Source organism: Oryctolagus cuniculus, chromosome 6 (assembly GCF_051225735.1).
Source record: "Oryctolagus cuniculus isolate XC-2025 breed Fujian yellow rabbit chromosome 6, ASM5122573v1, whole genome shotgun sequence".
In the NCBI taxonomy this organism is placed as follows: domain Eukaryota; kingdom Metazoa; phylum Chordata; class Mammalia; order Lagomorpha; family Leporidae; genus Oryctolagus; species Oryctolagus cuniculus.
The window spans coordinates 36,345,490-36,372,190 of NC_142872.1; the positions used below are offsets into that span (position 1 = coordinate 36,345,490).

Consider the following 26,701-nt stretch of genomic DNA (forward strand, 5'->3'; position numbering starts at 1 on the left):
GAAAACAATCAACGTTCAGTTGAAATAAATACTGTAGTACAAGTTATTTGGCAAACCTTATTTTTTCCATTACTAGCAGAGTACCCATGTTCTCTTTCCACCCCAATGATGACCCATGCTCTATATGTCGTCTCTGAGTTGAAGAGAACTATTTTACCATCATGAGCATTTATTGTGAACTGAAGGAAAATCAGGGCAAAATTTATTCTTCCATTTCTAAACCCTTACTGTTGGCAATATATTTATTTAAATTAAAAGGGACATTTTTTCACCAGCAAGTTCTATTGTTTTCGAAAATTGGTTGGGTGGCATTAAGAACTGTTAGAGATAAATACTTTCTAATGTGATAGTCAAATCCAGTCTGTCCTTTTTCCCCCTTTCTCACAAAAATATTTCTTTCCTGAATAACTGTGCTAAATTGGGATTTTTGATCATTATGTTTATTGTCTGAGGAATAAATGTCTTAAGAAGCAATAAGTAAACTAACCCTGAAGGAGGCTGTTCTGATTGCTACTAACTCATTGGCCAGGTGTGTCAGGATAGCACAGATGCAGAAATTAGAGATCAGAGTGAAGATTATCTGCTCTTCTTCAAAAGTGAGGTCACAGTGGCCCTCTATTTACTGCTCCTGAACAGGACATGCAAGGGAAGCATTCACTTAGATATGGTCCATTTCCAAGGATCCGTGAGTGACTGGAACGCACATTTATATTTTTGCTGATACTTTTATGGAAATGGGTAACAGAGAGGCGTAGCTATCAGATGTATTAATTTAGAGGATCATGAGCAAGAACAGGTAAAAACATCACCCTGTTGTCTATAATCTAGAGAAATGTGTTAATGCTAATTTCCTGAATCTTAAGCAAAAGCCAAGAATCCCTCCTCTTGTATTTTGCCCTAAACTCATCTAAAGCTATAAAGATGATCACCCTTGGTGTTGCTGCTCTTGTGTGATTTTGTGTATGACAAAATCCAATTTATAGCAGATATAATAGTAAACCACATCATTTTTGCAAATATTTCTAAATGATTAGCTTCTGATTATTAATTTTAAGCTACAAGTTTCTTGGTGGCAGAATCAAAAAGAAGAGAAGGAAGGTATGCTTGGTGGAGCAGTGGAAGTATGGATTTGTCCAGATGTGCTCTGCAACGTTATGCAAAGTGCAACGAAAGAGTAAGGTCCGAGTTCTGGGCATGTCACTTATCCTCTTCCATATTTTCTGACTGAATTTGGTGGAATTGGGTCACAGACACTGGAGAGGCACTCCCATTCACGTTGCCTGCACAATGAAACTACTGTTCATATTTAATCTGCAACCTAACTAATAGAACAGAATCCAACAGGATAGGTCTGCTTTGTATTTTTCTTGAAGGAAATATCGCCTGACTTTCCCCTAAACGAAAGAGATAATCAGGCTAATAACGTGTCAGTTTACTCCCAGTCTCCAGGTCATGGGGGCTTTGCTGGATAAGGGTGGAGTTTGGCATGATGGCATGCATACGCAAGCAGCAGAGCTATCTCTTCTCTCTTGTTCCATAGCATGAGATGACCTGTTTGCTATAGATTATTATTATTATTGCTAATAATGTCCCAGGTAGTTTGATGGGATAGCTTCAGTGCTTAGATTTAACCAAACTGAAACACTATTTGATTACACAGGGGAATCTTTTATCTCAACAACACAAGAAAGTCAAATAATACAGCAGTTGTAATAATTACAAAGCACTTTGTGCTACTTTAAGCACCTCTTGTTCCAGAATTGCAAAGGAAACTGTATGAAAAAGCATTGAACCCCATTTTGCAGATGAGGAAACTGAGGCACAGAGAGGTTTAGTGACTGGGCCGAAGACACCTGGGTCAGCAGTCAGTACCAGAACGAAGCGTGGGACTCCAGCATTTTAGTTTTCTTGTTCCTCCTTCAGCCACTGTTCTGGCTCGGAAGAGGCCAGCATCAAGACTTGAAGGCTCAGCTACGGGACCCACGAATGGAAAGGTTTGTGTATCATTTCATACAAAGTTTCTGGCTCCCTACACGCACTCTCTATGCTTGTGAGTAGCCCCATAAATAAAACCTTGAAAATTTGAAAAATTGAGGTTGTTTTGTTATCTACAGTAAATGAGGTGTAAAATTAGCTTTTCAGGAACATATATTTGCTCTCAGAATTGAATCCAAGACTCAGTAATACATAACTTAGGAAAAGTACCAGTCTTCTAATTGTCTCTGGTAGAAAAGGACCTTATCAGTTACATAGTGTTATTTTATATAAAAAAAGTAGAGCTATCTTGTTGCTGTCAGCTGTCTGGGAAAAAAATGTTTATCACTCTAAATAACAAGAGGTCAGAATGCCATGGGCATATCAGGATACTTCAAAAAATAATTATAATTTTGCTTAATATTCACATCTCTGTGCAAACCCACCTGTTGGTACACACTTACTTAACACCTCTATTGTGTTTTTACCCAAATCATGTAGCATATTCATTTGCAGGCAAGTTTAAGCAGCCATGTGAAAACCAGCATTTTGGAAACTGAAAGATTCAGAGATGCTCTCTGGCCCTTGTTCCCTATAGATGTAGGCTTCCTACACAGAACTGAGTCGGGAGCTTGTGACTTAGAGTGTCATCTTCATTTTCAATACGAATGAGATCAGTCTGTTGTTGGCAGAGGAATGCCGAAGCCAAAGAACAAGGAAGCATCAAATCTGCTTTCATTTTGCAGGTTCCATTCCCAGGGTCCATTGACTTGGCCGCCATTTTAGTTAGGGTCCCTGTGGTCCATCTCATGTGTCATCTGAGGGATGCATTCCACAAGCTCCACCTTTTACAGAAAAACAACATGGAGAGGGCTTTTCTTCCCGTTCATATTGCAGATGTCTCTGTTCCTGAGTTTAAAGCAATCATAAAGACAGGAAAGCAAATCCCTGTAGTAAGAAACCAGACTTTTCAAATCAAACATTTTATTGTAAATAGCTCCTCATAGGTATTCCTCGTGCTTTATTCCCCACCCACCCTTGGTTTATTTTTGTTGTTATTTTGATTTTTTAAAATGATGTTTATTGTCAGACTAGTGTTTCCGTGGGGTTTGGTGTTACATTAAAAGACCCCCCTGCACAGCAGGGGTTGAATGTTTCGTTGTAACTTTGGTTCCATGCCCAAGACACATCTTTGCTTGATCTGTTGAAACTGGTTTCATTGCTCAAATTTTTCTTTACACAATATATGTTTATAGGTCTTTTCTTCTGGTTTGACATATACATGTTTCATTAAATGCAGCATATATTGTAGATTTTCAACAGGGTCATGTAGGAACTGTCAAGTAAGAAACCTTGAATAATGGCTTTAAAATATACATTTGTAGTCCTGGCTACAGGATAGTTCTTAGTTTTGATGTCCCTCTTGTTGGTGTAAACAATTATGCCATCGTTGAAGGTTTAAAAGCATTTGTCTTTCTGGGGTCTTATCCATGATTTCGGTTACTCTGTAAAATAGAGGAGAATTTCTTTAATCATCACTTCTGTTAATAGCAGAATCAGAAAAAATCTGTTATTTATTAAAGAAAAATATTTTTAGCCTTTACCGCCTCTTTGAGCTGTATGATTTTGTGCAAGTTTCATAACATTGCTAAGTTTAGTTATGTTAATTTTACATGAGAAAATAGAGGTGTCTAGTTCAAGGATTCTTGTGACATAATACATAGACATTATCTCTAAAAGTTCATGGAAAATAGAATAAGTTTATTTTTGTGCAGAAAAGTGTTGAAATCCAAGCATTTTTTCATAATATGCATTCTCATGAGCTTTTTGAATATTCCTAATATGCAAGGAGTTTAATTTTTTTGCATCAAAATAAATTTATCTTTTAGTTCCACTTCTACAAATGCTTTTGAAGTATCCATGTATAAAGCAATTAATTCTTGTCCTATAATAAGTGGCCTGTGTTATTAGATACTGTCGTTGCTACCTCTTTATCTGAGCCTTCTCAGATAATTTCTTAAGAAGCTCAACTGAGGTACCTGTGTTGTGGCACGGCAGGTTAAGCCACCGCCCATGACATCCGCCCATGACATCCCATACGGAGGCCAGTTCAAGTCCTGGATGCTTCACTTCTGACCCAATTCCCTGCTAAATGCATCTGAGAAGGCAGCAGCAGATGGCTCAAGTCTTTGGGCTCTTGCCACCCATGTCACAGACTGGGATGGAGTTCCTGGCTCTGGGCTTCAGCCTGTCCCAGCCCTGGCCATTGTAGCCATTTGGGGAGTGATTCAGCAGATGGAAGATTTTCTCTCTCTCTCTCTCTCTCTCTCTCTCTCTCTCTGTGTGTGTGTGTGTGTGTGTGCGCGCGCGCAGGTGTGTGTGTGTGTGTGTGTCTTTCCCCTCTCTGTCATTTTGCCTTTCAAATGAATAAATGGATTTTTTAAAAAAGCTCAATTGAATCATCATGCCCCCAAATATGAACTAAGATGTGATTTTAAAAGTGGTCCTGTCTATGCTCTTCAATGACTTTTATGTCACATTTCCTCCCCCAAAACTGTTAACCACTAGCAGACTGTCTCTACTCTAAAGTCTGGATTACAGACTCCCTGGAAATCTTGTCACATGGGATTCATGGTTGGCCTAGGTATGTGCTTGGAAAGGTGTTATCCTGGGGTGTTGCCAGTTGGGTCTCTGTGTTCCTTTTCAGATCGATGTGTTTGGATTTTCCCCTGATTAGAAGTCTGGATCATCACACATCCTCCCCCTGCTTCCCCCCACAAAAAGCCACACAAAGCACAGAGTATGTGCTGTCATGCATTGCTTAAGGATATATGAGCTGTAGAGCCTGAGCAACACGAAGAGAGAAAATGAAATTTCATTTTCCCAAGTTATTTCACTTCTTTCAGCCTCAAAATAAGAAAGAAAAGAAAAGAAAAAAGGAAAGGAAAGGAAAGGAAAGGAAAGGAAAGGAAAGGAAAGGAAGAAAGGAAGAAAGGAAGAAAGGAAGAAAGGAAGAAAGGAAGAAAGAAGGAAAGAAGGAAAGAAAGAAGGAAGGAAGGAAAGAAAGAAAGAAGGAAGGAAGGAAGGAAGGAAGGAAAGAAAGAAAGAAAGAAAGAAAGAAAGAAAGGAAGGAAGGAAGGAAGGAAGGAAGGAAGGAAGGAAGGAAGGAAGGAAGGAAGGAAAGAAGGAAAGAAGGAAAGAAGCAAGGAAGGAAGGAAGGAAGGAAGGAAGGAAAGAGAAAAAGTTAGTTAATTTTTCAGGAGGACTTTACTACTGAAATGGTGATCAAGGTCCACACTGGAGAGAAAAGGAGGCACTTCGTACTGCCAGAACACTTCCAATCCCCTCTAGAGAGAGAGAGATTTAAGGAAATCTGCGCTGTATATGTAAGTCAGAGATGTCTGGGATGCATCTTTGTGGAGCCTTTTTGCTGTGAAGACTGGGTGAGACTGGAAGGAAAGAGCACTGGTGAGAAGGAGCTGAGATGACCGTGAGGGGGTGAGGGGGAGGCTCTGAGGCATGAAGAGATGAGCAGTATGCACATACAGTGAGACTTGCTTTTCTGCTTTCCAACCACAGCCTTCACCATCTCAGCTCATCCACCTGAACAGAGGACTGGAGAGGGATGTCAGGGCAGAGGTAGGGACCGTAGACCAGTTGTCTACTTGCTCATCCTTCATCAAAAGGCGTCTGCCTATAAGGAAGATGCAGGTTGCACCACCAGCGGCAGGAGCCGGAATGTGGTGGAGTAAGTCAGACCTTGTCCAGGCTAGGAACAGTACAGTGGGCAAGCTCTGCCCAGTCTCCTGAAGAGCGCACGTGTTTGTCCCCCAGTGTGGTGTCTTTGGTCACTGCTTCCAGCAAAGGCATCAAGGTCTGGTCAGTCATGGCCAGAGAAATAGCCAGCTCCACGTCTAATGGAGTTGGGAGGTAAGATCAACATCCCTCCCTACCTCTCTGTTCTCCAGAAAGATTGAGTGTTGAAGAGGGAGAGAAAGGCAAGAGTTCTCTTGGAGCTGACCATGAAATAACCCCTCCCCAGGGCTACTGGGCATATACTTAGGGGATGATAGGGGAAGAAATGAGATTAAACACAGTCTGAGATCACACTTCTAACCTAGGCAAGACTCCTGAGAGCTTACAGTGACTGAAAATTTAGGAGCCTACTTAAGATTTAGTTACAGAATCTGAGTGAAAGCCATGATTTGAGAAATCAGATCAAATTCATATTTATAGTCCACTGGGGTTAGAACTGTAAATAAACATCTAGTTAATATAATATTCTCCTATTCCCTAGTGGAATGAGAATAGATCTGAATGTATATACAATAGTCTTCAAGGGATACAGACTTGTTTTCCTGTTTGTTATACACATAATAAAACAAATGGGAACTTCAAAATTTTCATGGAAGATGGAATTAAAAGGTTTATATGAGTGCTAACAAATTTTAAAATCTATGCACAATTTTCCAAAATACATGTTTCCATGAACTTTTTGAAGATCTCTCTTATAAACACAAAGTCTTTTACTTGCAATTTCTCCATGCATATACCATCAGAGATTAAATCCTGAATTCTGTGCCAAAGCATACATCATTTTTGACTATCACAACTGAGGTAAAATCCATCATTTGAGTAAACATGTGTGCTTTTAAAGACCAAAAGAGTGTGCTGTGAGTTTAGCCTAGCAGTTTACATGTCTGCAATGGAAGTACCTGGGTTCAATTCCTGGCTCTGGCTCTGGCTCCTGATTCCAGTTGCCTGTCAATAATGCAGACCCTGGGAGGCAGTAGTGATGGCTCAAATAGTTCTTGCCACCCATTTGGGAGACCTGGATTTCAACCTAACCCTTGGCTTGGCATTCTGAATAACTCAGTTATATAAGAGGTCACAGGAATTCTTTTTTAATTTTTATTTACTTACTAAAATTATATTTTGATGGAAGAGAGAGACACAGAGACACATACGTACACACACAGACAGACAAGTGGGGAGAGGTTTTCCATCTGCTGATTAATTCTCCAAGTACCAACAACATCCTGGGCTTCACCAGGCTGAAGCCTGGACATGGAACTCAGCAGACCTTTTCCATGTGGGTGACAAAGCCATCATCTGCTGCCTACCAGAATGTGCATTGGTAGGAAGCTGGATCAGCAGAAGTGGAACAGCCAGGACTCAAGCTAGGTACTCCGATATGGGATGTGGGCATGTCAACCAACAACTTAACCCCTAAGTTAAGCCAACCACCAGCCCTAGGAATTATTTTTTTTTCTATTTATTTATTTGACAGGTAGAGTTATAGACAGTGAGAGAGTGAGAGACAGAGAGAGAAAGGTCTTCCTTCTGTTGGTTCACCCCACAAATGGCCACTATGGCCACCGCTGCACCAATCTAAAGCCAGGAGCCAGGTGTTTCTTCCTGGTTTCCCATGCAGGTGCAGGGGCCTAAGGACTTGGGCCATCCTCCACTGCCTTCCCGGGCCACAGAAGAGAGCTGGACTGGAAGAGGGGCAGCTGGGACTAGAACCCGGAGCCCATATGGGATGCTGGCACCACACGCAGAGGATTAACCTCGTGAGCCACAGCACCGGCCCCCAACCCTAGGAATTATTTTAAGTGGGTTTCTAACAGTGTTGAGCTTCAATTTCCTCCTCTGTAAAACAGATACTGCAATTGTCATTTCTGAGGCTTGACCATATGCCATCAGATTTTTGTCATAGTGTGTTGTTGGTACATTTGACTTTTTTTAAAAGATTTTTTTTTATTTGAGAGGTATAGTTATAGACAGTGAGAAAGAGATACAGAGAGAGAGGTCTTCCATCCATTGGTTCATTCCTCAAATGGTCACAACGGCCAGAGCTGGGCCTATCTGAAGCCAGAAGCTTCTTCTGGGTCTCCCATGTGGGTGCAAGGGCCCAAGCACTTGGGCCATCTTCTACTGATTCCCAGGTCATAGCAGAGAGCTGGATCAGAAGAACAGCCAGGACTAGAACTGGCACCCATATAGATGCCAGCACCACAGGTAGAGGATTAACCCACTGCGCCACAGTGCCAGCCCCACATTTGACTTCTGTAAGGGTCCCACCATCCAACTAGTTACACCATCTGGACATCTAACGACTATCTGTGGCACCTATCATTTCCCCAACCTTCATGTACAATCTATCATATAGTATCCAATAAGTGGTAGCTATTGCTATGACTTCCATTTAACAGATGAGGTTACATTGAGGATTGTTAAGTTATTGGCCTGTATGAGCCTAATGGGAAAGACATTTGAAGTCAGAGGATCAGGAGTAGTTTCCTGATTTCCACTGGGGTGGGAAAAATGAATGGATACTCACATTAATCAGTTGACAGTGGTGTGGGAAATGCTGTCTGATTAAATGGACACACTTCTTGAAGACAAGACTCACTATGCACTAGGAACTTGACTTTTAATGAGCCTTTCTATGTGTCAGCTACTATACCAGTTGCCTTGCCTATATATCACTCAACCCTCAGAAAAACAGTAGCTACTATTACTTGCTAATTTTGATATTAGGAAATCAATTTCTAGAGAATATAATGGTTGGAATGTTTATACCCCCTCCAGAATTTGATGAAAGTTAATCCCTAGTGTAGTCGTGTGGACAGGTAGGGTTTTTAGGAGGTGATTAGGCCATGAGGGGTCTGTCCTCATGGATGGGATAAATTTCTTGCAAAAGGACAGGAGGGCACTAGTGAGGCTCATTTTTGCCCTTTCATCCCTTCCACCAGGTAAGGACATGGTGCTCACCCCCTCTAGAGGATGAAGCAACAAGGTGCCAAGTTGGAGGCAGAAACCTGGCCCTCACTAGACATGCAACCTGTCAGCACCTTAGTCATGGACTTTCCAGTGTCCAGTACTATGAGAAATACATACTCGTTACTTATAAATTAGTCAGCCTCAGATATTTTGCTAAAGCTGCATGAATAGACTAAGACGTAGAGGTTTGATAGTATCCATATGCATATGAAATGCACTTTTAAAACAAGATATTCTTTCCCTCTTCCTTTTCATAATATCAGTATTATTTTTAAGAAGTGTTCACTGAGGAGCCCTCGCTGTGGTACAGTGGGTTAAAGCCCAGGCCCTGCAGTGCCGGCATCCCTTACAGGCACTGGTTCAAGTCCCAGCTGCTCCACTTCTGATCCAGCTCCCTGCTAATGTACCTGGGAAAGAAGTGGAGGATGGCCAAGTGCTTGGGCCCTCTCCTTGTGGGAGACCCAGAAGATATACCTGGCTCCTGGCTTCAGTTTGGCCCAACCTCGGTTGTTGCAGCCATTGGGGGAGTGAACCAGCAGATGGGAGACCTCTCAGTCTCTATCTCTACCTCTCTCTGTAATTCTACCTTTCAAATACATAAAATAAACCTTTAAAAACAAATAAAAAAGGTCTTCCTTGATTGTTGACTATGTGCTGGGCACTGCCACAGAATTTAGGATATAAAGGTAAGCAAAACATATTTTGTAGCTGACCTCATTAAGCTTAGTTTGAAAGGGGAGGGGATGGATGAGAATGAATTGTAAAAATATCCAAAGGTGTGAAAAATTCAGCCAGGAGGAAAATGGAAGATGACTTCCCCCAAGGGAATCACAAGCGAGCTGAGATCTGAAAGCTGAGTGTGGAGATGTTTGGTAGGTAAATGGGACAGAAAGTTTTCTGTGCTCTAAGATGGCAGGAAAACCTTGACGGTGGGCAGGAGGCAGTGTGGTCATCAAGGGAAACTGGAGCAACACCACGCCTGACATTGTGGTTAGGCCATCCTGGGCTTTGCGGGCCATGTTAAGGAACAGGGATTTGATTCTGATGGTGACGTTTTTCTAGGAAAGGAGCAAAAATTCTATTTGTGTTTTGAAAAAACTCACTCTAACTGCTTTGTAGAGAAAGGGTTATAATAATATCTATAAGGGAAGTTCTGAGTCCAGCTGCTAGGCTGTTCTAGCTAAGGAGGAGGGGGAGAATATATGTGTTTAGGTACTCTTTCTATTGTTAATGGATTCTTTAAGATAGTCTCCAAGTGATATATACATATATATCTTATATAAATGATAATCTCCAAGTGATATATATATTTGTATATATATGAACCAAGTCAGATATATTATCTTGGTATTACATTACTATGCCACCTACATATCTGATTTAACATTTAAAAAACCTGATTTCATTTCCATCTACCCAGCAATTATTCATTCACCTATCTGTCACTCACTCCATCTATCAATTTAACTTATTTAACACCTAGTATATATTGTCATATATATATAAATATATATATTTAACACCTAGTATATATTGTCATAGACACTGAAAACACAAAGACATATAAAGCATAAACACTACTCTGTGATATATTAATGTCCAATTTGTGAGACAGGGAATAATTTTAATGTGACCGAATAAAGGCTACTAGATATATTGACATAAAGAACAGAATGATTTGCTGGCATATAATCATTCATCTTATAGACTTTCTTTAATAATATAAAATAACAGAGCAAAATTCCATTTTAGATGACAAATAACACAGATTGGTTGTGTGGCCATTTGTTTTCCACTGATCTATTGTCATGGGTGGAAGATGGAACTGAAAAAATATAAATGAAACAAAAAGTAAAGCTTTGTGTATTTTAACAGAGCATGTGTAACCAATCAACTATGAATTTTTAGCATACTAATTTTTTTTTTTGCATTAAAATTGCAATAGCGTATTATGTGCTTTAAGATACTGGCCAGGGAGTAAAAACATGGAGCTTTCTAGTATCATGGTCAATACTAGAGCAGTGTCATTTAAACTGAACTAACACCAGGATCATTTGATCCCAGTCATGTGAAATCTACAAAACAAAAAACAAAACAAAAACAAACAAACAAACAAACAAAAAACCTCATAGAAAGTGAAAGTAAAGTGGTGTTTATCAGAGGCTGAGAATGGCAGGGAGGGGAGGAGGGGGAACTATTGGTAAAGAGGTGCTATGCTACAGTTACACAAAGAAAAGGAGTTCTGGCATTCTGTTCTATAGATGACAGTGTTTTTATGTACATACATATGTATATGTGTGTACATGTATGTGTATTTATCTAAAGCTAGAAGAGAGGATTTTGAATATTTTCACCAAAATGAGATGATAAATTTGAGAAGATAGCTATGTTTATCCTGAATCAAACTGTATAATGTGTACATGTATTGAAACATCATATTGTACCCCATAAATATGTATAATTTTTTTTTCAAAATTTAAAAAATGAAACTGTTCAAAGTATGTATGTAATCATGATCAACTGTTTTTTGGTCCTCACAAAGTCACAGTGATTAAATGTGGTGCTACCATGTTCTTGATTAACCCTTTTCTGCTCGGAACAGGAGCTTTTTTCAATGGGTCATTATAAATTGTATAAAAGAACTAATCTAGTGATGACTATTTTCTGCTCCGATTTTTTTCTTTGTCTCACTAAGTAACTGTGCAAAGTAGAATGATTGGAATTTTCTCTGGCTCTTGTGTGTCCTCCAAAAGCAAGTGTTAAACACTGAACCTTAGGCCTGGGGTTGTGATATACTGGATTAAGTCTCTGCAATGTCAGTATCCTACATGTGCCTGGTTCTAGTCCTTACTGTCTTTTTCTTTTAATATTTATTTATTTATTTGAAAGGCAGAGTTAGAGAGCGAGAGCGAGTGAGAAAGAGAGGTCTTCCATCCACTGGCTCACTTCCCAAATGGCTGCAATGGTTGGAGCTAGGACAGGCCGAAGCCAGGAACCAGGAGCTTCTTCTGTGTCTCTCATTTGGGTGCAGGAGACAAAGAACTTTGGCCATCTTTCACTGTTTTCCAGGCCATTAGCAGGGAGCAGAATCAGAAGTGGAGCAACTGGGACTCAAACTGGCACTGCATGCAGCAGCTTGTATCTGCCATGCCACAGCATTGACCCCTGCTTCACTTCTGATCCAGCTCCCTACAAATGACCTGGGAAAGTGTAGGTAGATGGCCCAAGTACTTGAGCTCCTGACACCCATATGGGAGACCCAGATGGAGCTTCAGGCTCCTGGCTTCAGCCTGGAGCAGCAATGGCCATTGCAGCAATCTGGGGAGTGATCAGCAAATGGAAGATGTGTGTGTGTGTGTGTGTCTCCTTCCGTAGCTGTAATTCTGCCTTTCAAATTAATTAATTAATTCATTAAAAAATTTAATCTTCAGTACAACAGTGTTAGGAAACAGGGCCTATGGAGAGATGATTAATCCAGGAGGAGCAGAGGATGAATTAGGTATCAGAATCCCACAGTCTGTAGTCTCTGGACTCTGGAGCTTGCACCACTGGCATCCTGGGGCTCTGAGGTGTTTGGCTTTGGACGAGAGTTCCACCACTGGTCTCCTTTGTTTGTAGGCCTTCTGACTTGTACTGAGCCACTCAATGGCTTCTCTGCTTCTCTGACTTGCAAATAGTCCACAGGGCACTTCCAGCCTTCATAATCATCTGAGCCATTTCCTTTAATAAGTCCCCTGTCATATATGAGTATATATCTACCTGTCTGTCTATCCAACCATCTATTGACCCATCCATCCATCTACCTCTTATTGGTTCTACTTCTTTGGAGAAGCCCGACTGATATAGTAGTACACTGCTCATTTGGAATAAAGAGAAGGCATGGTCAGATGATATTTCCTGGAACTACTTGAATCCCCCAGTCTAAGGTAAAGTCCCAATATAATACCTGCAACTCAGTTATTTCATCAGCAAGCACTGAGTGCAGTAAGGGTGCCTTCTGGGAAGCTTTTTGGTAGCTTCTATATCACCACTGACAATGATGATTCAGGTAATTGCTAAGAGAAAATGAGTCATTCCATTTTATTAAGGGTATCTTTACATTTTATTCAAGTAGTAATATTAAGTAATAATATCTTGGGTTTATTAGAAGAACATAGATCATTAATTTAGTACAGAAGAAATTTTCATGGTTGTTTGCAGAATGCTTTTACTACTTGACAAAAAACCAAGGCCTTCCTTCCTTGTTCTTATCACTCTCTTGCCTACTTTGGAGACATAAGTACCATGAATCAGTTTTCAGTAATATTTTATTCCTTATATTATTTAAATGCAGATTATTACCTAAAAAGCAGAGATGAAGAGCAACTACTCTTTGAATTTAGGAAATTGTAACAACTTGGAAATACTAGAGGCTAGATTTTTGAACTTAAGTATTTGCAAACTTAGTAAATGTGATAGATAACATTTTAATAATAATATCTAATAGTTGCTGATTTTTTAACTATTCCAGGTAATGTGATAAGTCTTTTAAATGCATAGCCTCATTTAATTCTCAGCACAACATTCAATACGATACCATGATTATAATAATTTTTATGGAATAGGAAACCTAATTTCAGATACATTAAATGAACTGCTTACCAACAAGTAATAAATGTCAAGATTTCAACTCAAAAGTGTATTTGACTTTAAGTCTGTACAATCTAAACTACTTATTTTTCCTGTGTACATGTTATACTGCCCAGATCCATTGTAATGCTAATTTACTATGCTATTATTTATTGTCTTTATAGTCTTTAATGTAACACATAATTACTAAGTGTTCCCTGTATGCTGCTTTAGAGGAAAAACAAATCAAATCTTGTTTATCATTCAAGGAGTAGCATAAAATGGGAAAGATATAGAGCTGAGCATCCTGTAATTTAAAAGCTAACAGCTAAAGAGAGCTATGCAAATGGAAGATGGCCTGATTTCTCATACATAATGCTGCTTATGTCATTGGTGAGCCAGGATGGTAGTTCAAAAAGGACTCTGGAGTGAGGCTGCCTGGGAATAAACCCCAGTCCTGCCAGGTATAGTTGTATGGGCTTGGTAAAGTCACGTGCTGCAGTTTCTACAATTGTAAAATAGGAATAAAATACCTACCTACCTCACAGGTGGTTTTGTGAAAGTTGCGGTTCTATTGTTTAGAATGGCTCTCAATACACAATAGCTACTTATCACTGATGATATTGCTGAAACCTCGTCATTTCATAACTAGTTTTCATAAGGTTTGAGTTCTCCTTCTCTAAGCTCACCATGTATCACCTCTTACCAAACTTCATTTATTCAGTTTCTTTGTTGTGTTTTGGGGGCGATGCTCTGGCTATTCTGATCCCTTCCTAGAGACTCTCCTGCCTTCTAACTCAGATCCTCTCCTTCAGCTTTAGAGACCTGGTGCGCTTCTTTGTGTGCTGCAGGCTATCACCCTGCTCACAGACAAAAGTCAAGAAGAAGGCACAAAGCCAGAGAGTTGGTTATAGAGATCATAAATTTCCCAGGCATATCTGCTGAACTCTATCAGCTCACGCTAAAGCATTTCTACTAGTCTGTAACACATCCAGGCACCAGAGTTGATATCCATGGAGTGAGACAGAGAATCTCTCTCTCTTTTTCATCTTGCTAAAGAAAATGGTTAAAAAAAAAAAAAGGCACAGGAAAGATCTCTGCCTGATATAACTTAATAGACTAAAGTTGACATGAGCCATGATAAATGGATTTAGAATAGGAGCTAGGCCTCTCTCGTTTTCACAATGGTATTGAGATTTGGGGTTTCCATACCTGGCTGTACATGAAAATCACCTGGCATGCTTGTTAAATAGAGACCAATCCCTGCTTTCCACCTCTCCCACCGTGTCTTGCCTCCATCCCCAGTGATTTGATTCATTAAGTCTGAGGTGAGCACAGGGATCACTGGATAGGATTACATATTCATGTATTCATGAGACATGGGCTTGGTAATAAAAAGACTTTTTTTTGTCAAATTGACATTGAAAAGTGACTTATTTGAAAATACAATCCAATTTCAGTTAAGTAACCTGCTTTTCTGAATTCTGATGAAGAGAGACTGGGAAAAAAGGGCTGAACAAACAGCAGTCATTAATGGCTTCTTACATTCACAGCATCAGAATTTTCAAGCTGGAAGCTTGAAGACACAGTCATGCTTCTTCACTTTGCATATACAGAAACAACTCTTTCTGTGTTACGAGGGATTATAATGAGAATACCAAGATCCACAGGCATAGTGACTTCTCAAAGTGAAACAGTGAGTGGAAAAAAAATTCTACATTCTCAACATAATTCATAATTTTTATTTTTTTAATAATCACCCAAACGGATTGGTATGTTTGTCCATTCATGACATTGAAGCTCAACAAACCAAAGGTGCTCATTTTTTTAGTCAAACATGACATAATAACTGTATGCACTATCCTTATCAAACACCTCCTAAAATCACATTTTGGAAAATTAAATGGAATCTTACCTTTAAGAGGCACCTTGACATCAAGGCCATAGAATAAAGGCAAGAGAGAAGAACAAGAATAGAAACAGAAACTGCAGAAGAAAAAGAAGAAGATTATGAAAATCTGAATTTCTGTAGCGCCATTCAGGTAGTACAAAACCTCAGTATTCCTTATTTTCCAAGTCTGACAACTTTTTATCTACATATTAACTGCCCTTTTTGTTCCAACATTTCATACCTTCCATTTATCTACTTACTTGCAGAGCTATGCTGTGTGCAACTAACATTAATTCATATATTTTAGAACTATGAAGGGGTCTTATAGATAATTGGTCTAAGCACCTAATCTTATAGATGAGAAAAGCAGGCATACAAGTACAAAACCAATAGTTTTTATATCAGTTCATGACACAGTAAGGACTAGAGCTTAGATAACTTGAGTCCTGCTTTGTTATATTCTCTCTATATTTCATGTATGATATGGTATTCCAATACAAATGTGTAATCATGTGATGTTATCATTGTTGGTTAATGTGATAAGTTTTAGACTAAAGCATAGAGGAGTATTAATATATGCAGTAAACATGATTACTTATCCATAGTAGAGCACTTCTGAGAGGGAAATGAGGTGCTATTAGTAATTAATAAAAATCAATTATACCAAGGTATAAACTGGGTCTGCCCCATGCAAATGAGGATGTGTGATAATCCTATTGGTATGAAATATGCGTCAAGTTCAGTGGGCGCTTCAGACAATGTATGTTTGATTTTCAACTGTGTGCCTCTAAGATAGAGGTCTCCTTATTTCACTCATAGAATTACATGGGGTTTGGTTTGTTTCTTTTTTACCAGAAGAAATCACTTCAGAAGCAGGTAACTGGACAGATAAGCACAAGCCATGTCACTTTTAAAAAAAATATTGATTTTCTTGATGGTTTACTTTCACAGAGTCACTGAGTCTCTGGCTTGATTATGATACTCCAGGAACATCTGTTGGACACAACATCTTTTAACAGGGGTCATGTATGACATTCTCATATTGTGCATATTTTTGCATATTTCCTTTGCTGCCACTGCTTATGTTTCTTGCTTCATGATGGCTGAGTTCTATAAATATGGTGCCAAGAGCTATGTATCGATGACTAACCCAATATCCTGAAAAACAGACACCCTGTTTTTCTTTCTTTCATTCCCTGGAGTTACATCTGTAAGTAGGAGAAGCTAAAAAAGAAGAGGAATGGAAGGCTTCTACTATTCCCATGAGAAGATCAGACCTCAGAGCTACCTCTGTGGGCATGAGGTGGTGACCGTCTCTTAGACTGTAATGAGATTTTTGGTCCCTGTAGGGTGGTGAGCAGATTAAAGGCCAGACACCCTAATCTCTGGGCTTGATTTACTTTAGATCGGAAGGATAGCCTTGGGCAAACTGTCTAACCTCTTTGACTTACTGTTTTATTATCTATATAAAAAAGGATAATAACATCTGCTGTGTCAGTCTTGCGGGATAATTATGAGAACCAAATGAGATGGTTTGGATGTGGTAAAGTGCTGCATACTGCTGAAACAATTTTTTTTGTTTCAACACATTTGTTGTCATCAACTGATGCATACTAACTGTGTGCATGGAAATGAGCAAGAAAGAATGACTATCATATATCCTCAAGGGAAAGAATGAAGAAATATCTCTGACATAAGTGATCTTTAACATTCTTATTTTATTTTATTCTTTTTAGACTTTAATTCATATTAATTGAAATTCATTTAGAAGGGACATTTTGTGGTAAGCAGAATACCTACACAATTACTGATTTCAGGGTCTATAATTAAAACAAACATAATCAAAAGCAGACAACTCTCCATTCTTTAGTCTGGAGGACAAGCAGAACTGAGTCAAGGAAATAGAAAGTGTATTAAAATCTCATAGTCCATGCAGATCTGAAGTCAGAAGTCAAATGGATTGTTTGTGGTGTGGTTTACTTTACTGTCATATGTAGAATATGCAGCTTTTATAACTAAAGATCATGATTTTCTATTAAGTACATTACCCCATTATCATAAATGCTTAGGAAGTTCAAATATACAATATATATTGAGCAAAAGAATTGTGAGAAGTTCACATTGATGTTGACAGTGGACATAATCATTTCTCTCAAATTTCCCGTTGGGATTTATTTAGAGAATAACTAGAGTGGTGATATTTACTATATATTTTAAAATCCCTCTCTATCTTACTCTCTCTAACTTCAGCTGAATGGGGAATGAGTGACATGATAATATTTTAGAGCCAGACTACCTTAACTGTGACTTCCTCCTTGAGCTGGTCCAGGACAGTTTATGAATTAGCAGAAAGAATGTCTGAGAGGGGGCATTCAAAAACACAAAAGATGCAAGACAGGAGTCGCATCCGTCCTTCGGCAACCAGGGAAGTTGCCATCTGTGGGTCTGCCTGCCAATCACTAGGAAACTAGACTCCACCCTCAGTTTATTGTAGTTTACCTTGGCTTCACTCAATCCTGAAGAACTAAATAGCCCACTTCTGAAATGAGGGAAATTCACATTTAAAATTTTGTAGACGATGTCTATTTTAGGATTGGAAATTTTAAAATCATACTGTTTGGTTTGACTTACCCTTTCTTAGTGTTTCCTAATTTTCACATAAGTGAACTCATTTATTTTTCCTGGAACCCATGAGAGGAGGAGGGAGCAAGTGTTATTATCCCTCCTTTATAGAAATGACTTAGACAAAAGAGGTGACGTCACTCACCCAAGGTCAAATGAGTGCCTGAAAGACCCAACCTGCATAAGAATCTGGGGGCGTGGTGATCTCAGTACTAGACCCCACCAACTTCCTCTGACCTCCCGTATATGAAAAACTGTAAAAGCGATTTGGGATGAACCAATTCTAACTGCTTATCAGGAGTGCTAGGTGGTTTGCTATCTTCTTCCCTTTTCAGTGCACGGATTCAGGTAACTGCCAGGAGTCGATCAGGCTGGGATGCGAGAGAAGACCTCTTTGCCATCCTTGCTGTGTTCCTCAGCAGGACACCCCCTGGTGTCTCGGGCAGCACAGTTTCGCTGGGCCAGACCGTTCAGTTCACTAAAGCCTGCTCGGCACCCCTTCCGGAGTCCATCCCTTCTCCCACCACCCCTACATTTCCAATTATTCTCCTGAAGAACCACTGTTTTATACCTCCCCCACATCCTCACTCCCCAAAAAAGACAACTGGCTGACTCGGGAGACCCAGTTACACTTCCAGATCACAGAGGAAGTGACAGAGGATGGAGTCACCGTGTGTCAACCTAGGAGGCTGAACTTCCTGTTGAGGTGAAACTGTAGCACAAGGATCAGAGGGCAAAAAAAAAAGCGACACATTGAAGGCACTAAAAGGATTTTTAAAACAAAGAACAAAGTAGTAGGGTATTAAAACTCAGAAGGAACTTTGGAAAGGAAAGGAAGATGAGGAAGGGGGAACTTGAAGAAAGAAAATACAGAAAAAGAGTAAGAGTCAACACAAAATGCAAAAATGTCAAGGTTATGATACTGATGGCAGAACCTTTGCTAGAATCCTGGTGCCTGATTGAGGGTGATGACTGTGTTGACTGTAACTTTACACCTGCCTATATGACATGCATAACTGAGAAGAAATTATAAAAGCACAGAAAGCAAAATCAGAATTACTTCTGATTAAACAAATAAAACAAAATAGATATTAAATTCAACACATACCTTTTCTTCTAAGTCCTTTATTTGTCTTTTCTGGATATCTGTTTTATCTTCTAAGTCTCGGATTCTCTGAAGACAGAATATGAAAGAAAAATTAGTAGATGTTAAGCAGTACAGAAAAATTGTTCAGCAAACTAAAAAAAAAAAATCTGTAAAACCATTAACTTTAGTACAAGAAGCTAGAAAGATTCCATGTTCATTTTTCCATACTCAAAAGACTTTTATTGTTCAAAAATTACCCCTGCTTGTTGTGCAAAGCCAATGGCATTGCCTGTATTGTCCACATTAGTTGTCTCCCCGCTCCACTGGCCTTATCTATGCAGACCCCTTCTTTATAAGAGTTACACATCCCTCCACAGTGACGTCAGGTTTAGCCAATGCACTTGTCTGTGGCCACTGGGACATGTTGGAGTGAGATGTGGGAAAGCCACTTTGGTGTAGAGAAAGCAGCATGTAATGACCCAGTGAGTAAGAAACATGGCTTTGTGGTAAATCACTTGGATTGAGATTATGGTTATTTATTACCAAATTAAAAGTGGCTAAAGCTGACTAATGGAAATGTAATTGAGCCTACTGCCTTTTGCTAACTTTTCTTTTCAACCTTCTTTCAACCGTGTTTCAGGACAGAATTTCCTCACAAAACGGTATTGACCAATTCTCATGAAATAAAATAGTGATTATACTTCAACACAAATTCCCAGGAGGGAACTGATAAACTATGGGGGAACAAACCCCAACTACAACAGAGGAGTAGCGACCCTAAGGAGAGAAAAGCCTCTGGAGCTGTTTTTTGACTTACCTGTCAACTGTGCAATGAAATCCCACTCATTTAAATAGTGCAGATTTGAAGTCAGCATTACATAGCCCATGATTTACAAGTAAGAAAAAAATTACTTTTACACTTCTTTGGACAATCTAAAGACTCTTTATGTTCATGCATGGGATTATGCCATGCGGGCTTATTATGTGATGCCTGTGTTGGAAATAGTTAGAAAATAGAGAACTGTAGCCTAAGAAGAAAATCTGGGAAGTCAAATGGGCTGATAACATAGAAAGAGAGGTTTTTATAATGCAATGTGCAGAGCAAAATGAGAAAGGAGGACAAACGATACTTGAATTTGAGAATCATAACTCTTTTGCCCTAAAATAATGGTTCTCGAGGGGAAGATGATTTTGTCTTCCTCCCACCCAGGAGACATTTGGCTCTGTCTGAACTTTTTTTTTTTTAAAGTTAGTGTATTTTTAATGTTCAAGTGTATGATTCAATGGTGTATAACACAGTCACAAAGCTGTATAACCACCATCACTATCTAAGTGGACATTTTTTATTGTTACAACAGGAGGTGTGTTCAACAAGCATCTAATGGGAAGACAGCAGGGATGCTACTAAGCATTCTACAATGCACAGGACTGCTCTGTCTCATCCAAATAAGAAATAAGGAATTATGTGGCTCTAAATGTCAATAGTGCTACAATTGGGAAACTCTGCTATAAAGGAAAGGGGCTGAGATTTGTATGAGAGGGGATGGCATCGTGTTTGGCAATAGCAAGACCATCAAAGCTGAGCTTAAAATGAATGCTGGAGAATGCTTAAAATGATTGCTGGTGTCATGTGTGCTGGTGGATATATCCACCTGGTTGCCTATGCTTGAAAGAGGCAGGGCAAAATAATACATTGTGAATATTTTCACCTTGAGTTTCCAAGTTATTTTTGGCATGTTTACTGGATGTGGAGGCAAGTGTTAAATTGAGAAAGCTGTGGGACCTGTGAGATTATCGTGATACCCATTCAGCCATCAAGTCTGTGCTTGTTGGTCTCTGTCTCACTTTTTTAAGAACATGCTGGACGTAACAGAGAACATATAGAAAGCTTCAGTTGGCTGCTGATCTCAAAGAACTGTCAGATCCAGATGGGGAGGGAAAAATGTAAAACAGAAGGAGTAAGAAAATTAAGTAGAAAGGTAAATACCCTATATATCACTTCATCACCAATCTCCAATTCCTACTACAGTGGTTACCTTAGAGCAGCTGCCCACACCTACTTGTTAAACAGATTCATGATCTATGCTTGGCTCCTTTTTCTTTCCCAACCCTTTGCCATCTGATCCAACAGGAAACCTCATCAGGTCCAAAACAAATCTCCCTTTCTACTACTGCTTTCTATCTCTAGTGCTACCAAGTACGCCCAGCAACTCTCATCCCTCGTCAGAACTGGTATTTGATAGAACCGGCTCTTTCTGCCTCTTAGCTTGTCCGTCCCAGAGCCATCCACAGTACTCACTGTGAAGTCTTAGAATATGAAAATGACCATAGAAGTTCCTGAGACTTAAAGGGGTATGTGGGGAAGGGGTGGAAGGAAGGGTTAGCTGAATTGTGCTCAGAGTAAAATCCAAACTCTTGCAGGACCTTCATGAGCTGGTCTTTTCTTACCCTGTCCAACTTAACCTCCTATTCCTGGCTCTGTGTGCCACCGCCATGCTGGCCTCTCTCTGTTCCTCAAATATCCCAAACTTATTTCCATTTTACATTCTAAGAACATGCTCTTGCTATCCCTCCCTTCAAGGATACACTTTGCCAAGGCACTTATGTGGTTGCTTCCTTATATTTTATACATCTTCAGAGAGTTCTTATCTGGCCAAAGTAGGCAGTACTACTCCCAAATTCTCTCTCTCTCTCTCTCTCTCTCTCTCACACACACACAGTCACATGCACTGTATGATTTCCTCATAGCACTTACTGTTACTCTAATTGTATCAGTTATTATTAATTTATGTTGGAGCTTTTTTCCTTTCCACCTATAAGACAGATGAGAGCAATGGCTTTATCTCTTTTTTCACTATCCAGTTCCCTGCATCTGGTACACAGCAGGCCCTCACTAATGGTTCTGAATGAGTGTACAATGTGGTATGACATGTACAATTTTCATCAGTGTGTGTTCCATTTTGTTCATCAGGGAGAGGATCCTCAAGGAAGTGGATCCTAAGCTATGGCTGGAGAAAGGAGAATACTTGAATCAATGCATTGGAGATTGAAGATCATTATAAGGTGAGCTAATGAAAGCCTGGGGGTGGGAAATCATGGCACAAGGGTACTGGGAATGTCTGCACGAGTGGAGAGGACAGCATGTTATGGAGACTGTCTCAACTCAGGTTGTGGGGGGAGGGGAAGCCAGCTAATGAAAGGCCTAATGAGAACTCACAGGAGTGGACTCAGCTGGAAACTGAGGTTATTGACATGTTGAATAAGATGCGTCACCAGGAAAAGAGGGAAGAACCTGTGGTGAGATGCTTGGTGGCTGAACGGAAGAAAGCGAGAAGTCTTTCCCAAAACGAGGTCATGGCATCTGCATGTATTTTTATGCCCTTTACCGAGACATATGATAATCATCTTCCTTGGTGTTATTTTCCTTTGTCTCCATCTACAGATCCTAAGTTTTGTGAAGACAGGGTCCATGGTGAAATCGTTACGTGAAGCCTGGGATCTAGCCCCTGAGAAACGGATTTAAACGTTTAACTGAATAGATGGCGGGATGACGGAGTCAGATTATCCCAGACATCTGGCGGCCCCTGCAAGCTGCTGCAATGATGAAAGGTCTTGCCCGTGCCTGGGTTACAGGTGGGAACAGAACGGATCAGTTTCAGAACTGGCTCAGGGGAAACGTCAACTGGATGTGGTGCTATACGAAAATTCTCAGAGGTGAAGGGCAGAGAAGGCGTCAGCTTTTCCAGCCCGAGAGATTTGGGATGTGGTGACTCCTCTGGCCAAGACGGGTAAATGGGAAAGGAGAGAAGGACAAGAATGCATATTTAAGCTCACTATGAAACACTCAACCAAAAATGTTTAATAAATGTTTGAAGATAAGCTTATACGTTAGGCCATATTATGTAATTATAAATATCAAACGCTGGCCAATGCCTTCTGGAATAATTCTCATAAACAAAACTGTGAATAAAAAAGGAAAAGGAAGAAATAACTAGCAAAGGCATATTCTAGTGAACTTTTGTTTTGCAGATGGAAAACATCAATGGACGTCTCTGAGGCTCAGGAGTGTAATGAGCCTATCAGCTCAGACTGGGTAACTAAACAAACAATACCAACTATTTCAGGAATGAAGTAACTTAGCAACAGGTTAAAGAGAGACTCAAATAGAATGACAAAGTCTTTATTATAAATAAATTTAGGTAGCTATTAATTCATTTTAAAAATAAGCACTTCTGTGTTTTAATTTGTTGAAGTTAATTAAGTACCCTTGCAGTATAAGAAAGTTGTGCAGAGGACACTCTTATCCCCGATAGAAAAAATATGAAGGAATGCAATACTTCCAGAGTTTATTATTCAAGGACTTAAAAATTCTTTCCCCTGGTCAAAACTCAAGCTTTTGTGAAGAACTCTGAAGGAACATTGGTAGAAACGTGCATGTATGTATCATCTCAGGGACAAATGATGTCAGAATTCTCTGCTATTTGAATAATTTGCTAATTTAGATAGATCCATAAAGCTCCTGGCTACAGCTGAAGCTTGAAACTATCATGTTCCCATAAATTGTTCTTATTGGTGTCATAAAATACCCCAGTTCCTTTTCTACTCACCTTGATCTCTCATGAGTACATGATTCTTATCTGCTACATATCCCCTCTGGATTTTGTACCAGTTGCTTGTTACAGCTTCTGAATACTATAGCCTGGCATTTGCAATTCTATAATTGCTATGGAATCTGTTTCTTGAGCATGGCCCCAGCCCTCACCTGTCAAACTCTGATAGGAAAGAAGAACTGGAGTGAAGAATTTTGGTTGGAATGAGTACAGGGTGCCTGTTTTGAACTTCGCTGGTCTAGATGAATATTCTAATTCATGGATAACTCAGGCTACACAGGACAGTACAGTGCAATGGTTATACACCCAAGTCTTCAGGTGTTGTAATCCTGGCTCTGCAGCTTACTAGTGCCATCCTGGACAAATTACTTTGCCATTCTTGTCTTCAGTTTTGTTATCTCCAAAATCAGGATGATAAGACTACTTAGCTCATGAGTTACTTTGGAGAGTAAAGGAAGAGACATAAGCAGAGCCCTTGGCTTAGTTCCTGACACACTGCAAATGCCAGTAAATAAACAGCAGCTTCCAGGCCTGGCTTTTGCTACTGTTCGTTCTGGGAATAAAGAGAGAGGCCCTTGTTCTCTTTTCCTGGTTCAGATGATGTGATGAGGCTAGCTTGTGGACTGGAATGAGTATAGGAGGTGACCACTACTTCTGCCATGGAGGATGTCCTGTTTCCCTGCATAGGGCAAATAATTGGGACCCATGAGATTCAAGCAGTATTTCCTGACAAAGTAGTTTCCGTAAATAGCAGCAGTGTGCAGTGTTTCTGAAATGCTAATTTTCTCAAGGTTGAATCATTACCAAGCTGTCATTCTGGGTCTGAGAGAAGGTGGAAGCCAACAGTTATGTAGTTGAGTCTCTGACAGTAACTCCATCTCCTGAGCTCGTCCACGCTTACACTGGCTACGGTGTGGTTAGCACTCTGTTCAGAGGCCCCTCTGCTCCGGAGCAGCTCCGCACAGTCTGGCTGCGCATCCTCACCTGATGGGCTTGCTGTAAGAGCTCCATCCTCTCCTGGAGAATCTGACAGTCGTACTCTCTGCTCTTCCTCAGCATTTGCCGCCGTAACTTCTCCACTGCCGTCCTCAGCTCCTCCTGCTGTTTCTCACTTAATAATTCACCAAACTTGATAACAGTCTCCTGCTGCAGAGCATTGTACAAAGTAGCTTCTAGTTCCTGGATTCTCTGGCAAACAGAATTAGAAAAGTCTAACTTTGTAATTTAGCATTTATGTGTCATGCGGAAATGTACACGGATGCATGTGTGTGCATGGATGTGGTACTTCGGTCTTACAGGATCTTACAAGAAAAGAAATTTCAAAGCTTCTTGGGGCCAGACTACCCTTCCAAAAATCTCCCCTTACGAGATTCCATAAAGGTCGCTCAACCAATAGGTTAACTTCCTTAGTGGAGGGAAATTCAAACTTTTAAAATTTTTTTAATTTTAAGATTTAATAATTTTTAACATGTTGCCACATTCACTTCATATGTAGATATTAATACATATATATAGACTTTCCTTGAAAGCAGCGATATTCATATCACAAAATGTGGGACTCATGACAATGAACATAAAGTGAGCAAAGGAGGGTTTATTGTTGTGTACATGGTAGAGTGCAGTGAGACATTTATAATTAAATACCAAATATGACAGTCACATAGGTTCTTACTCCCTCTATAGTAACTTCTACATATAAGAGAAAACATGTGATATTTGTCTTTCTGTGTCAGGCTTATTTCTCTTTTTCTTGGGAACTTGTCAACCTCAAATACTTTTCATTTTCAGAAAGCCTTCACTTTGTTATGATAACTTTACTCCCTCCTATCTCATATGTTACTGAGAATAAGTTTCTTCTCTCTTCCACTTGCAGCCTTTCAGATTTTAGACTTCCTTCATGATTAACATCCTTTAGAAACAAGTATTCTAGCTAGATGAAGGGTCTACTGTCTTTCACATGAATTTTTTAAAAAAATATGCTTCAGATCCAGTGGCCAAAATCTACAAACTTATTCCCTGTCACTTTGAATGAAGTGATAAGACATTTCTGGTTTAGGGTATTTGCCTAGTTCTTGTCTCAGACCAAGCACATACTTTCTTTAAAAAGTTAAATATAGGGGCTGGCATTGTGAGGGAGTGAGTAAAGCTGCCTGTGATGCTGGCATCCCATGTGGGCACTGGTTCGTGTCTTGGCTGCTCCACTTCTGATCCAGCTCCCTGGTAATATGCCTGGGTAAAGCATCAGGAGATGCCCCAAGTGCTTGGGCCCCTGCACCCATGTGGGAGACCCAGATGAAGTTCCTGGCTCCTTGCTTTGGCCTGGCCCAGTCCTGACCATTGAGGCAATTTGAGGGATGAACCAGAGGATGGAAGATCTCTTATTATCTCTCTCTCTGTCACTCTTTCATAAATAAATGTTTAAAAGAGTAAATATGGGGGGGGTGCTATGGCACAGTGGGTTAAAGCCCCAGTCTGCAGTGCTGGCATCTCATATAGGCGCTGGTTCGAGTCCTAGCTGCTCCACTTCCAATCTAGCTCTTTGCTATGGCCTGGGAAAGCGGTAAAAGATGGCCCAAGTCCTTGGGCTCCTGCACCCACGTGGGAGACCCAGAGGAATCTCCTGGCTCCTGGCTTCAGATTGGCGCAGCTATGACCGTTGTAGCCATCTGGGGAGTGAACCAGCAGATGGAAGACCTTTTTCTCTCTCTCTGCCTCTGCCTCTCTGTAACTCTGCCTTTCAAATAAATATAATAAATCTTTTAAAAAAAGTAAATATGATTTTCTGAATGGGCTCTCACTAGCCTTGGGACCCTTAACAACATACTGCTTAATTTTATTATGTGCAAGTATAAGAGGTAATGGAGAAAGAGTAGGAAGGGAAGGGGAAACTCACTTCCTTCTTTGTTCTCTGATTAGTGACCAAGTCTCATTCTCTTTTTTTCCACATCATTGTTCAGAATCTCTTACTCATTTTGGATGGGGAAGATTAATTCATCTTTGTTATAAGCAGAGTATAAATGCTTCAGCCTTTTCCCATAAGTGACTCAAGCTGATTCCAGGAAAGCATTATAAAAACCTCTTCTATACTCCTTGAAATATCTCTCTAGGTTCTTTTTTTTTTTT

General features: G+C 39.9%; 1 protein-coding gene across 3 annotated transcripts in view; it reads right to left on the reverse strand.

Annotated features, from left to right (window-relative positions):
- Window positions 1-2,941: 2,941 nt before the first annotated feature.
- The window catches only part of JAKMIP2 (janus kinase and microtubule interacting protein 2), a 197,152-nt gene continuing 173,392 nt past the window's right edge, over window positions 2,942-26,701 (reverse strand). For 2 of the 3 annotated variants that reach the window (XM_002710292.5, XM_089336038.1), the window contains 4 exons: window positions 24,563-24,766; window positions 18,990-19,055; window positions 15,284-15,354; window positions 2,942-3,479 (listed from right to left, as the gene is read on the reverse strand). In XM_002710292.5, coding sequence (XP_002710338.1) covers window positions 15,304-15,354; window positions 18,990-19,055; window positions 24,563-24,766 — 321 coding nt within the window. In that variant the 3' untranslated portion in view covers window positions 2,942-3,479; window positions 15,284-15,303. The remainder of the gene's footprint in view (window positions 3,480-15,283; window positions 15,355-18,989; window positions 19,056-24,562; window positions 24,767-26,701) is intronic. The other variant, XM_089336039.1, reaches the window with a different exon arrangement.